The sequence below is a fragment of the Hakea prostrata genome, chromosome 1 (assembly GCF_041222555.1).
Source record: "Hakea prostrata isolate BN-2017 chromosome 1, UWA_Hpros_2, whole genome shotgun sequence".
NCBI lineage: Eukaryota > Viridiplantae > Streptophyta > Magnoliopsida > Proteales > Proteaceae > Hakea > Hakea prostrata.
In genome coordinates, this window is record NC_142600.1 from 15,242,203 (window position 1) to 15,257,396 (window position 15,194).

The 15,194-nt window shown below is 37.0% G+C and overlaps 1 protein-coding gene and 1 long non-coding RNA gene across 2 annotated transcripts; one reads left to right on the forward strand and one right to left on the reverse strand.

Annotated features, from left to right (window-relative positions):
• Positions 1–893: 893 nt before the first annotated feature.
• On the forward strand, positions 894–4,670 carry LOC149027780 (uncharacterized). The gene is made up of 3 exons (XR_016172050.1): positions 894–1,455; positions 3,286–3,397; positions 4,333–4,670. It is a non-coding gene; the product is annotated as an uncharacterized LOC149027780 (long non-coding RNA).
• Positions 4,671–7,217: 2,547 nt separating this feature from the next.
• On the reverse strand, positions 7,218–14,375 carry PUMP1 (plant uncoupling mitochondrial protein 1). Its single transcript, XM_089165824.1, has 9 exons — positions 13,900–14,375; positions 12,929–13,141; positions 12,753–12,831; positions 12,496–12,629; positions 12,318–12,416; positions 12,130–12,234; positions 9,323–9,397; positions 8,139–8,225; positions 7,218–7,817 (listed from the first exon to the last, which is right to left on the reverse strand). The coding sequence occupies exons 1-9, from the start codon at positions 14,212–14,214 to the stop codon at positions 7,785–7,787; spliced, it is 1,140 nt and encodes a 379-aa protein (XP_089021950.1). The 5' UTR covers positions 14,215–14,375; the 3' UTR covers positions 7,218–7,784.
• Between the last annotated feature and the right edge of the window lie 819 nt (positions 14,376–15,194).

Here is a 15,194-nt window from a genome sequence, read left to right on the forward strand (position 1 = left end):
GTGTGCAAGAGTTGGTCTGGAGAAACTCAATTAGGAAAGTGACAAAGTTGGAGCAAAGGGGTTTTAAAAAATGGAAACCTGAGGAAGTTTGAGCCTGGGATCTCATCCCTCAAATGACATGAACAGTGTTATGTATACACAACAGGTTGTTGGGATGGGGCCTGTCAAATTTGTTAAGAGAAAAAATGTATCCTTTGGCTAAAGGCATAATTGTAGAGGGTACTCGAACACCAATGAACTCTTAGTACTTTCAGAATTTCGGGTTCATGAATAGTGAGCATGTTAAAATCTCTTCCCTGGCCTGGGCGTACAATACTGGATTTTCTCAAGAGCGGGACAACAGGTTGTCTAACTCTTGAAACCAGCCTGACTTGAGGAGTGAAAATCAACCTGGTGTGGCCCCCAACATTGTATGACCCACCCAGGCAGTAAAATCTCAGAATGATAAGTGGGAGTAAATGTAAATCAAATACCAATTAGTTAATGATTAGTAAGCAAACTAATCATCTTCACACATCTTGTGATTTAGGTACAATTTATTTGGTGTCTTGACCAATCTCATTGTCAGAGTTGATGAGGAAATGATTGCTTTGCACATTTCTATAACTTGAAAAGGCTGGAACTTGATGTGATTCTCCTGTAATGTTTATAACTTGCTAACGTATATTGTAGTGATGTGTATCCTACATGTCATGTCTTGGGTAGTTTGTAAGAAGAGGTTGAGTCAACGGTAGGTAGTAGCATAGTTATCTTATGTGCTTGTTATGGGACTTAACAGCTCAACTGCATAAGATTGATTGCCATCAGTTTTTCATTGGATCAAAGGTACATAATCTACTGTGCATAAGATTGATTGCCATCAGTATTTCATTGGATCAAAGGTACATAATCCACTGCACCTAACATTTCTCCAGATTTTAGTCCAGAGTTAGCATTGGTTCCTCTATGGTTTCAAGAACATACAGCTACCTACTAGTTTCATCCAAGAGCACTTGTAAATTTCATATTTGTTTTGTATGACTGATCTATTAATCTACCATAATGGTGCTTCTTTTTTTGTTTGTTAGATGGCAGAATCACAATCCCAATCAACACAACCGAAAAAAAGGGATATAGGCAAGTTGTCCAAGCTACACTCCCACTTCTTCTTGCAGACGTTGGTCACCCACCACAAGTGTGGGAAAGGAAGGGATATGTAGTTGTAATAACTCAGGTTGTTGGGGCATTTGTTTCTTAGTAAAGGTGAAATTAAGTTTTGTGATGTTTAATATGTGATGTTTATTTGCACTGTTGAGGAAATATCACGCCAATAGTTTGTTCCTATCTTGCTTGTCCAATAACTTTCTTTTTCTTAATAATTTGGTTGGTAGTCAGAACCCGCCAAAGGAGTTGAATTTGAGCAGGAGATACTTGAGGCTGAGTATTCTATTGTATGTGATAAAGCTTCAAGAGAAGGTATGTTAGTTCTTACTTTGATGTTTAGTCCGTTTCAAATTGCACAGACACCCCAAAATGGAGGCTTTAAAACATTGACACCCCATTTTATGTTTAAAAAACACAAACACCCAATTCATTAAACATGGTAGTCCATTCTGTTATTGAAACCATTAGTCCACTGTTTATTTTTCTTAAATTCCAAAAATACCCTTATGAACAAAAAAATGGCCAAATCTATTCTCTCTCCTCACTCGGCTCTCCACCTTCGGCTCCAGTGGCGCCGCCACCATCATTACTGCCTCCGACACCTAGATTACCCTCTTCCAGTAATCTCCTTGAAATTCACGGTTCATAGGCGTGTGCCGGAGCTGATTACACCTGGCGAGACCTACACCTCATGAATTCAAGTTTCTGTCGGACATCGACAACCAGGAGGGTCTATGGTCACAAGTTCCGTCCATATTCTTTTACCAGAACGAGCCGGCGATGAGAGGAGAAGATCCAGTGAAGGTAATTAGGAAGGCAATAGCAGAAGCTTTGGTGTTTTATTACCCATTGGCTGGTAGGATTAGGGAAGGCCATGGAAGGAAGCTGGTGGTGGAGTGTACCGGCAAGGGTCTCCTCTTCATCGAGGCTGACACAGATGTAAGGCTGGAGCAGTTCGGTTACGCACTTCAACCGCCGTTCCCTTGCTTGGATGACCTCCTTTACAACGTTCCAGGATCTGATGCTATTGTTGGTTGCCCTATGCTACTGATTCAGGTAACTATATATGGATCTCATCTTAATTCTTATCTAGTACTTCTTCATCCATCTCGTTCTTAGAATGGAGAGAATTAGCATTATGAAGCGCAAGGATACTTGAATGCTAAACCAGACTAATTATAATACTTTTAAAAACCTAGAATAAACTACAAAGAGGAATAGAACCTTTTTGCCTCTCGTCTTGGCTTCTCGGATCACCTCAACACGTTCAACAACAGGATTTAGAAACCCTAATGCTTCCCTTTTTCTTCAAAAACTTTGATTTAATTCACTTCGCCTTACATCCTTTGGCTTTAGGTCTCATCCACGATTTAGGTTTTGTACTCGACTTGCCCAAACTCCAGTCGCTTCCCTTCAGCTCTGCAAATCCCTACAAATCCCCATTCCTCTGAAGACGACAAAGTACCTACAAATCTTCACTCCACTCCTTGAGAACTCAAATTCAGAACCCCGAGATAGAGAAGGCACAGCTTCAGGTGATTTGGTAAGTTGCTGTATATCAATTCCCAAGAGGACGAAGGAGGCGGCGGCAGCGGCGTTGCTGGCCGGAGGTGAAGGTGTGAAGCAGAGGAGATCCAAGTGAGGTGAGAGAATAGATAGGGTAAGGGCATTTTTGGAATTAAAGAAAAATGAACAGTGGATTAATGGTTTTACTAACAGAATGGACTAGTGTGTTTAATGAATGGGGTGTTTGTGTTTTTAAAACATAAAGTGGGGTGTCAGTGTTTTAAAGCCTTCATTTTGGGGTGTCAGTGCAATTTGCTCAAATGTTTTTACTCTTATGGTTGATATGTATATGTATTCCTAGATTGATCTTGTTATCAGACGGTACAGAATTTCCCTATTCTGAACAAATGGATGGATGGATGGTTATTTCTATATTATGGTGGGGTAGCTAGGATTGAACATGAGACTAAATAAATTCAGTTCTTCATTGGTTTATTTGGCAATCTAGCATACTAATCTACATGCTTCTTTTGTAGTTTTGTTCTTGAGTCCCTATATGTAGGGCTGTTGTCATTGAATAAAGTAGGTTGCTCAGTGTGCTGCTACATGAAATTAACTACTGCTTTTCCTGTACAGGCGATGAGACTAGAAGAAAACATTGAAATGACATGCAAAGAGATGGAGAAATCAACTGAAGTAGAGAAGGCTTGGGCAGTTGACTGATCATTTAATTTAGAAACAAGCTCAGGTTTTTCTCCGAATCATTAGTGCTTTCCTTTCTAGTACTTAAAAAGTGAATTGTCTTCATCTTTAGTCCACACCAATTATGGATGTTCTTGGAAGCTTTGGTTATCATTATCTGGACCTGAAGTTATATCTTAAATGCTTCCGTCATTTATTTAGGGGGACAAACGTATTCCCATGGTACTGTCTGGATATGTCCCTATCCTGTTACTGCCTCCATTCTGGACACATTATGCGTAGAAAATACTCTGAAAAACTATTAGGGTTGCTCCGTCTTCTTATATTATGGCCATGCCAAACCGCAATGTGTTTGATATGCATTAAAGGTGTGGAACAATGCCTGTTCAATCAAATCCAACTTATATGGTTCTTATTCTTTTTCTAATGTTACTATATATGGCTTATGATATTCTTGTATAATCTATGTTCAATATGTAGTCTTGAAATATTGGTCTCTTAGCTTGTGAAGTTATCTGTTTGAATAACCAGATATCATAGCAGAGCTGTTATGGTTAGTTTGGTCTCTTAGCTTGTGAAGTTATCCTCCAAACCCAAAGCTTTCTGTACATTTGCAGACAATCTTACCAAAAGCTCACCAGCTGATTTCAAATTTGAGGAGACTGACTTATAAGCTTCAAGAAACTGAATTCTTTGAATAAGACCATTGAATTTCTCAGCCCGATTTTTGAAGATCAAGAAACTTATTAGAACTTCTAAGAGTCCAAGAAGATATAAATTTGAAACCAGAAAATATCATATTTGACATGCATCTGCATTACAAACAATGACAGTAATAATGATGAATTCTTGATTGGATCCATTTAAAAATGCTTCAACTCTTTGTACATTATATTGACAGCAGAACCAACTCTTTTTGTATTTGTTACAGAAAACCATGCCAAGGTGTATCAATGATGTTTTTCATGGTTATTTTTGCAGTTTTTTGGACCAGATTTCAGCAAATCAAAGCTCAGCCTAGTGTAACTATTGAGAGAGCATCTGAATTCATAAAACCTTTGCAGATGAACAAAATTTGGGAAGAAGGAACTAATACTGGAAATTCCATAGCGGAAGTAAAGATGTCTTATGCGACTTCAGAGGAGATTCAGTGAGAATGGTCTACTTCGTGAAGGCACTTAGCACAAGAATTAGCCTCTATAGGAATATGTTGATATAACAAGAAACATCACTCATTTTCAAAACAAGTCTTGTAAAAATACCAATAGTTTTCTTTATTCATGTACTTCATAGGTCTAACTTTAACAATTGTCATTGTATTATCCCAAAAAAAAAAAACAAAACAAAACAAAACTGTCATTGTACTATATAATGATTTATTGTTTTATAATATTTTTCTTTTGGTATATGAAAAATATGTTTGTACGTATTAGGATTTTGATCATTTTAAATGTCACTTTAAATGTATGTTTCTTTTGGATTAGGATGATGAATTTTATTAATTAAAATAATAATAATAATAATAATAGAAGTATCTTTGGCGACAGAAAATGTGCTAATTACTTATTAAGAATATGATTTTCGACAATGGTTCAAGGAAAACCCTCGGCCAAAAAGGTGCAGCAAATTGTTGTCCTAAAGTATGATTTTCGGCGATGGTTTAAGTATAACCGTCGCCGAAAATATTTTCTCCGTCAGTGTTCAAAAACCGTCTATTTTTTGCGATGGAGTATATACAACGGACGTGACAACGATGGTTAAGTGTAGCCTTTTATTTTTGGGGACGGTTGGTTTTTTTGTAGTGTATGTTTCATTGGAAATACTTGTTTTTTAAATACATTTACATATTAACATATTTGTATTACATTTTTGTAGAAAACTGAATAAAGGTTTTGGAAGGACACCATAGTCCTCTCCATCCATTATGACATGCTTTCATGGTTTGGCAGTGAAATTGCCATAGGTCAAGAATCGGCTCACCCAATTGACATAAGCTTTGATGATGTGGACTTTGCTGACATGACATTAGGGACTGATGGAGAGGGAAGTGCTCAACCAACTCCAAGTGGTCAAAGGTCCACACCTTGAGGTAAGCCAACATCAAAGGCTGCTGAGGGGTCATCAAGTAAGAAGAAGAAGGCCAAGACTGGTTGATAAGATAGTAAGTCCTTTCAAGCAGCTGGCTAATGTATTTAACATGTTTGTGGAATCAAATTATCTCCCAACTATGTCAAAAAGGCTAACAAAAGCACTTAAAGCAATTCCTAGTCTTGATGTTCGTCGAAGAATGGTAGCCAAGACTTATTTCATCAACAACAAAGCTGAAGCCCAACTTTTCTTGGACTATGATGATGAAGAGAAGTTGATAATGTTGAATGAGCGTGTTCCCTTTGCCACTAGATCAAATCTACCTCGAAACTTGTTTGGATAAACTATTTTGTTTGAGCTCTAACTTATTGCTTTATGATGTATTTGTTCTTTGTTCACATATTTTCTTGACTTCTGTCTATTCACATTTCATATGAACTACTTATCTTCTCTCTTGTGTGAACCCTTTTTTGAAATCCCATATGTATTATTGCTTCAATCAGATCTTTGCAATCTCATATGTATTAAAGATCGAACTTTAAACTGATAAAACAAAGCTGAACCATATTTTTATTGTGCAATGACAATCCATATGATGTATGCAAGTCTCCTCAGAAAACAGAATGACCGATATTGGACACCACAGCCCCTCTTTCCGTTAGATATTCATAAACAAGACCTCATATCAGAAACCCATCAAAAGATTGTTGCCTTTTTAGGCAGCTTTGCTTTCAATAAAAAGGAAATCAATCTTGCCTTTTATTAACAAGCACAGACATGCGAAGAATAATCTTTGCCACATGATATGAAAATTTGAAGTGGTAGAATAGCACTCCATATTGATTCCAATAGTGGGGGCTGAGGTTAACTTGTTCACTATATAGCATAATACCTCTCTGCAACTTCATCCAATTAGCACTGAAATTTATTGAACAAATCAAGTCAGTACCAATAATCCCGGCAGGATCATGACCCATGTTTAAAATGGTGGAATGCTTATCTCAAACAACAATTTCCCTGTTTGAAACGATTGCCATAAACTTGATTGCGGAATGGCATGTACTTGGTACAAGGGCCTGAGACAGGACCCTCCTTATAAAAAAACCAATAATACAAAAGATGTTTGTATGAATCGAACCAATGATTTACCAGGAAACTATAAGGTTTGCTTCATGTTTTATTTTCATATATAAAATCTACTGAATTAACAAAGTCAAATTTTGAAATCCATGGATTTCGGATAACCAAACAGTTTTTTCAAGATGAATCTGTAAGTTTCAAATCCACAGATTCACAATAACCAAACAGTTTTTCAAAATGAATCCATAGATTTCATTCTACAAATTTAACCAAAAGGTTTCAAGGTGAATCCACAAATTTCATTTCACCAGATTCAAGTAACCAAATGGTTAATTTTTTGAACAATGATTCCATAGATTTGAAATCTCATTTCATTTTAAATCGCTGGATTCATACAACCAAACAGGCCCTAAGAGATTTTAAAGGGATGTTAGGATGAGTGTCAACATGAAATACATTAGCTTCTCTCGAAATAAACTAGGGACCATCCCCTCAAGATTGAAAGAATTTTTTGTTCTTCATGTCTTGAGCACAAGGCGAGAGCAAATCACGTCCTTGTACCCACATCAACACCCCAAGAGCACACCGGGGGACTCACAAAATTTTATCCAGTCCATTTCTGTTCCTTGCAGATGTATGACACATATTCACAAGTCACATCAAAGAATTCTGATTATATTAAAATAAAAATGTATTTACCCCGTAAACCTAACCTCAACCTTTGATGTAACGTAAAAACCCATGTCACACATACACAAGGAAAATATATTTTTTTCCCGTTAACTTTTCTCGCTTCGGGGAGCATAGAAAGGCTTAAAAGACCCTAATCAAGTGAAAAGAGAAGCAGATTCTGCAAATGAGGCGAGTATGTGCTCAGTGTGTTCCATGTGCATGGCCCTTGGAGCGTTCTCCTTGAGATCTTTGTTCAAGAACATGACCAGGATTCTGCAAAATCTGTAGCCATGGCTACTCGGTAATAAAGCATCAAATCATATAGATAGTGAAATACGGCACCAAAAGCTTTGAAAATGTTCAATCATACCCTCAACCTACAGCTTGTTCTTCAGAATTCCCACAGAAAGGAAACTGAAATAAAATTATGCCTTGCAATTAATTGAGTTTGTAAATATTCTTAAACTTTGCCTTTGGAAAAAAATGAAGTAACAATCGGGGGTAGCATTATTTCACTCCAGGCTAAGTTCAATGAGAGCCCAGAACACCCCCGCCCCACTACAAGCACTGGTTTATCATTATCTTCTAGCCCATCAATCGACTTCCCTTCTAAAGAATTTCTTCGCCTGCCAAATAGATAGAACAGAAAATAAGCAAGATAGATTCAAAATAGATAGGCAGAAAATTTGAACCATTCCACGATTTATTCCAAGGAGAAATGACAATAAAAAAAAGAGCTGCTTCTGCCAAAATGTGAAAGGTTGGAGTTTTTGGAAAAGGTGGTAAATCAGGGAAAGGTTTACACGTTGAAAGGTGAACAACAACGAACAACGAAATGGTGCACCAGCTAATTTAGATAAACCTTACACCTAGTCAAAATTTGTAATAGATATTGGAAAACTAAACTAACAAAAAGAAATGCAAAAATCAAGTGTCAAAATTTCTACCTGCTCCAATGTCAGAAACATGATGACGTTCCAAGATCCCAAGCGACCAAAATTTGGGATGAAACCCTTGTAAAAAGCCAAAGGCCCCTGAAACATAATATGATATCAGTTGTCTGTTTCTTGATTAAGATGAAGCCACTGACTGGCATTCACGCAATTAATTACAGATTTTCCCTCAACCTTAAAATGAAAGCCAATCCCAATAACTTATATTTTTCAATGAATAATGAATAACAATAAAATTAAACATAGCATTGCTCTCCAGCAGATAGCCAACTCAGCATCCTACTAGAAATGCAAACGGAAAAGTAAAACAGAGAGCAGCAGCAGTCAAATCTGTTATCTAAACCAACATCAGAATTTAAGATTTTGGTGGAATATCAGTCCCTACAATGAATTTAGTTTCTTGGTTGCAAACAAAATTTATCAACATCAGACCGCATGGATTCTTGGATGAATAGTGATACAGGAATGCCAGAACTCCCAGCCACCAAACACAAGTTCACCCTCTCCATTACCAGGTTCCTAGTAGCAGTACTCAAGGGCTGATACTTCAAGATATGCCGACCTCCACAAACAAAATATGTGTACATGAAGGTAGACATTAACCAGAAAAATTGAAAGTGCGATGCAGAGGTATGCAAATATTTGTGCATACACAATAAGGTACAACAAGACATACAAATCTGAAATTCAAGTATTTCATCTACTTCAAAACACTTAAAACAGCATTTCAGCAAACGAAAAAAAGGTTATAGAGCAATGCAATCAATTGGCTACATTTTGACCCCATTTTATATATCCAAAAGCTCGTCTGTTGAACCAGAATTACTAGTAAAACTTATTTCCAGGGTCAAGTTATTTCATATGGGGTAGGATATTCAATATTGGACCAAAAGGATTGACCACAAACACAAATAGGTGGACCAGAGCAGTCAAATACTTTATATGAGACAATCTATACACAGCAGACAATTAACTAAAATTAGAAAAATATGATGTTTTACCTATTTTACTCGGTGAAATGTAAGAGAAACTATGAGGTTTCTAACATTCAAATTTCATAAATTGGATATGACATCTCTGTTTGTTCAATTGCTCATGCACTTGAAGCATAATCATTTCAAATGGTAGCTTTTCTTCAAATATGATTAAAAGAAGACAGGTAGGGAAAATAAACATACATCATTTTTCAAAGTCTTAACGAAGCAATCAAGTGTACTTTTGTAAGCTGCATCTCCCATCATTCTTGACTTCACCTGCGATAGAACATAAAGCCAAAAGAGTTGATGATAAGTTTTACATCTTTCAAAACCAGATAAGAAACTAACACACTACCTAACTACCTAGAGTTCATCACATCGAAGTGTATGGGCGCAGCCAATCTGTTAAGAAAATAACTAATAGAGCCTGTGATGTATTAATCCTGAGATCTAACTCCCAATAAAAGTTGATGTGCATGATTTGGGTCTATTGGCCCCATCCAACAGCCATCTTACCAATTAGTAGGACAAGAAAAACATTCATCTTTGATGGTGATCAGGTACATTAGTCCCTTTAACCAGGCATAATATCACATACTAATGAGATTTCAGGATTTTCTGTAACAAGGATAAACTGTTTGAGATACCATTATACTAGTCAACAGCTAGTATAATCTGCATCACCTGGTGAATAATTTAGAAGCTTGTCAACCAAAGACATAATTAGCATGAGTTGATGCCCTAGCTTCTCACCAGTCAAGTGGTGACGAGCATAACTCACTCCCTTCTAGACTCTATGGGTCAACTCCATGGTGTTCAATAAGGATTATGGGCACATAAGGAATATGCATGCAGAACAATCAGGGAGGACACAGTTCTATTAATGCAGCACAATTTGAGATGGAGCTTCAATCACATGATATTTTTTTCCAGTCTATACTCTAGTTTTCAATTAAATCCATTGAACTTATCTTGGCCTGACTTCTGGTCTAACTGACATGAACCAAATTTCCAGCGAGTTAGTTGTATTATCAACCATATTAGGTTGCTTTTTGTTTTCAGCTATTTCAAGAAGAACTTAGGATATAACCTATTGAATTTGTGAACAATGGAATAATAGCCTGATAAACAGCCAAGTTGAGTTGAGAGGAGCTAAGACAAGAAGAGAGAAGGGGTGTATGTGTGCGTGTGTTATTTCTTCTTTCGCAGCGGCGCGGGGGGTGCCAATTGAATTTTGGTTCTTAAATCATGCCATGCCATGAGCATAGTTCAAAATTACATTTCATTTTGGAAAACCTGGTACATGATCGTACCAGGTTTTGGAGGGTTTTATGTATGTTTTCACTTGGCTTTTGTTGGATGGCCTATTTTAAGGCCAATAAACATGTGTCAATAGTCAGTTTGACTAAAACACAACACATTGTTTGTCTGTTTTATTCACACATGATCGGTTGTATGCGGACAAAACTGAATGTTGTATTTTCACAAATCTAGACAATTTTTTTAAGTATAAATTGACAAAAATGTAAAGCAATATCAATTGATAATCAAGAAAAACATTGAAACTTCATTAAAATGTGCGTAACAAACACATGAGAAATAAGTAGAACGTCCCAAAAGTAGTCAAATCTCAACTACAAGCCTACAACATACAAATTAAAAAACAGTATCTCCTAAGAAATAACTCACTGCAAATACAAAGTCAAACAAAATCCTCAAGACATAGGCTAATATATATAACTCTCTCTCTATATATATATATATATATATATATATATATATATTTTCCCCACACTGAGTTGAGACGACCAAAGACAAAAAAAAACAACCATATTACGTCGACTCCAAGTCAACTTAATTTTTTAGGTTGACTCCTGCCAGCTAGGTACTATCCAGCTCTACACTACCAAGGAGCAACCATATTAGGTTGACTCCAAGTCAACTTTGCTTTTTATGGGCCCTTTTCTTCTTTTTTTGGCTGAATACCTATGTCTCTCTTTTGTTCTCAGGTAGGTCAATCAAGGCACTTGCTGTGTACACTTCCCTTTCCCTGATAAACCCCCCCCCCCTTCTGAATAAAAATGAACAGAGGGGAAAAATGCTCCAACCATGGGAATGGGGGCACTATTCCAAGACACATTTAGGCTAACTATATTAAGGCTCATTATCATCGTTTAGTCACAAACAAAGAGGAACAGATTGCGTGGGTCAACGCTGGTCCTTGCTGTCAATACACACTCCAGATGATTAAAAAAATGAAGAGACGGAAAGAATGCTTTTTCATCCAGGTCATACATGTAAGACACCAAATACCGAGAGCTATAATCTTTGAAAAACATAAATAAGGAGAAAAAATTAAGAAGACATTACTCAAAGTGTCAAGAGTAGGTTGATGGGGAAAAAAAAAACTTTCAACTGCTCCAAGGTTGAAAGGAATGTATTTTTCATTGTTAAGCCCCACCTAAGTAGCTATGTGAATACATCAACCAACAACATTTGATGCCCTGAAAAGCTATAAAAAGGTCAGAAGTTGGATTTGAATCATTTTAAGAAGAACTATGTTCAATTACCAATAAGATCAAAACTGTACTCATGTCCCACCCTCGCTCCCAACCCCCCCCCCCCCCCTCTTTTTCCCAAAAAAAGGAGAAGTCAGTTTCACCGTTGAAATGAGTATCAACAGGGGAAGGAACTGCTGACAGATAGACCAGCCTTATAGAAAAAGCTAATTAAATATTTTCAAACAATATAATTATTCAGTCTGTAACTTTCTTCCACACCAAAAAAAAAATATTTGTAACTTTCTTTTGCATGTCATAGAAATCACAAATGACAGAGTCGAGGTATTGAAGCATTTATCCGAAAGACAACATCAGATGATCAAGCCTAAGTTAAGATAGATACTTTCACCAAATAAAAGATGATGACTTACGACATCAACTGGGGAGACAATACAGTCTACTAAACTTCATAGATTATGGAGTAAGAAGAGGATCAAGGTGACTCACCACATCAACAGGGGAGCCAATACAGACAGCGAAAAACCCTGCCCCCAAACCAGCTAGGATATGAGTAACAACATTATCTGTGAATCCTGGGATGGTCAAAATTGTCTGCATTGGGGAAAATAAAGACCAGTAAGATGAACTAAATGTTATAGAACAACAAACAACCATCAATAGGACCAAAACTTTACCTGTTTCACTTGATCATAACTGGCTAGTTCAGCAGCATTTATGATAGCATTACGTGCTATGTTAGGCCCGAGCCCAGTCCACAATGCCCCAAGCCCTTCCTAAATGTCAGATCAAATTTAGTACAACTGAACAACATCATTAAAGCAAGCACAAGAGACTCATGCAAGAAACTGTTACTTGTCTGACTATTGTTGAATATGCATTCAATGCTCCAGAATAACGTCTTGGCACACCAGCTGGCAATTTTCCCTCAGCTTGAAGTCGAACCTTTACAAGATCAGTTGGATTTGCCACTGTAATAGCTAAAGCACCTGGATATATCATCATATTCTGTTAGTATATTAAAATATATATGGGGAGGGGAGAGATTATTAAGGACACAGCCACAAGAAATATAGCAAGTACAACAGTGTTCAGATGTAGTCACCACTCACCGGTAGTTAGTCCAGCAAGAATCTTCTTAGATAAAGGAACGTCTCCAACATGATCCTTACCAACATAAAAGGACTTAACCTGCACAGCATGCAGTAACATATAAATATCATCCTATCACCAAGCAGACAAAGGTATGATGTATATTCATTTGGATAAAAGACAAACTAAAACTTACTGGTTCATACAACCCAATCCTTAAACCTCCAAAGAGGCATTGACGATGCAGTCCCGGTACAATGCCTTTCCAGAGGGCTGTCATACCTTCTTCCCTAGCAATAGTTGTGACAGTACCTAACATGCCCCGGTATTTTGGAAGAGCACCATCCCCTGTAGCTTTTTTTTGGAGCTGAAGCCTAACTTTAGCAGTATCCAATGGTATCGTGCAAAGCTACATGAAATCCATGAGCTTTAGAAATATGTAAACAAACTAAAACACTAGACTGTAATACAATTTCGTAGATGAATCCTAATATGAGTGGTGGCTGAAAATAAATAATATGCAATAAACATGAGCATTAATCATATAAATCAGAGAGTACTCAACTACCGCACAAAACCAAATCAAAATAGAATCAGTTGAATTGGCCACCCGTTGATCCCGAATTCAGAGTTTCAGAGTGGCTGATCCGACTTTCAGATCTAAGGAACAGACTCTAGGGTATTGGGGCCAATTAAAACTCAGTCTCAAGTTTAGAATATTTGACCCTGATACAATTAATCACCAGTACACATCCAAATTCAACAGCTCATCGATTAGAAAGGAACAAAAATTCACTAACAGGATAATTAGAACTTTCAGCAGCTTTCACCAGTAATCACTCTAAATTAACACTGATGTGAAATAACTAATTGTCATCGGACGAATTGAGTAGAAATCAGCCAAAAGTCGCACCAAGATCTAAGAACTAAAAATGCCCAAATTTGATGAGAAACACCATTTCCTAAATTTTCTTTGCCGGATCAAATGATACAAGTTGGAGGTAATTAAATTAAACAAGCTAAAACCGCAAAATCCCATTTCTCAAAGGTAAATAGATCACGGAAATGCAGAAGGTACAAAATAAATAAATAAAATGCATTTTTAAAACATGACGCCGACCGGTATGCATCATTAACCTAAGACGCATAAGTGAAGATCATCAATACCTCAGCAACGCATGCAGCGAAAGCACTACTAGCGAATGTTCCGGCAAGCGAAATCTCAGTCTTCTTCCCGTGATCAGCCATTATCGATCGCAGACCGAAGCCGGAAAGAAGAAGTCCAATAAGGTGAAGAAAAGCCGAGACCAAGGCGTTACCAGTATATGAAAGTAAATAAAAGAAATAAATTATGAACAATAACAGAAAAAGGAAAGAAACGGCTTTCGCCTTGGCTGACAAGAATCTCGGGAGAAATGACAACGGACGTTGCACACTTGCCCAGTTGAAACTATCGGCTCTGCTACTCCGCGTCACCGTCATTTATTCGTATTCGTCATTGCCAGTTCCACTACCAATCTGAGTCTATCTTAACTGTGTAACCATTTGCATTTCCATGAGCTAGATTCCACTGAAGATTTTCACACCCGGTTTGGGGGTAGCTGGAAATTAGGAAAAAGGAATTTGACCATTGAAGTAAATCAAGCTATTGATTTGATTGGTTTTCAAGAAAAAAAAACTGATGACTCTGCTTTCTTAAATCCAATCAACTTTTTTTTATTACATACATATCAATTTATAAAAATCAGAAAATACGGAAAAATTGCACAATGTGAGAAATAATAGCTGGGTTTTTTTTTTTTCTTTTTTTTAGTTGCCAACCCGGTTTACAAGGCTTTGCCCTGACTAAACCGGTGTTCGACCCGCGTCACACACCTGGCTGTGGTGGGTGAGTCTCCTAGCGGGGATTTTTTGTATCCACAACGATTCGATACTGAAACCTTGCTTAAGCGAATCAAGCTGCTTACCACTTGGACCAACCCCGTTGGTAATAGTTGCGTTTATTTGATGGAATAAAGGTAGGGGTGGAAAAAATTTTGAAAAAACATATTTTTTTCATCAAATTTGTGGTTTGTTTGGTTTTTTTGGGTGAAGAAGTTTGAGATAAGCTTTCTTAAATTAAGAAAACTTATTTAACGAATATGGCAGGTTAACTTTTCCACCCCATGCCTTTTTAAAACACTACAAAATATGTAAGACTTTATAGAAAAGTGTGAAAACTAAAAAATAAGACCCACAACTAACATTTTTCTACAAAACCCCTCCATTTTCTTTCTTTCTCCTTCATCCCATTATGCATGTTGTTCACATATTTTTGTTCTCAAATCTGTTTCCCACTCCACGTTTGCAAATAAACCCAACCTAAAAGAATCACATATTTTAAGTCTCTTTTTCATGGCAAGGCACATGTTTTGAACTTATACCCTTATAAAAGAAAAGCAATGTAGAAGTTGAGTTTATGA

Bases quoted from the DNA above. Each gene is read 5' to 3' on its own strand.
- PUMP1 (XM_089165824.1), bottom strand. From the start codon at position 14,214: ATGACGGTGACGCGGAGTAGCAGAGCCGATAGTTTCAACTGGGCAAGT. The intron at 13,142-13,899 runs GTATTGATGATC...GATTTCATGTAG, and splicing joins TCGCTGCATGCGTTGCTGAG to CTTTGCACGATACCATTGGA. The intron at 8,226-9,322 runs GTATGTTTATTT...ATTATGTTTCAG, and splicing joins TTAAGACTTTGAAAAATGAT to GGGCCTTTGGCTTTTTACAA.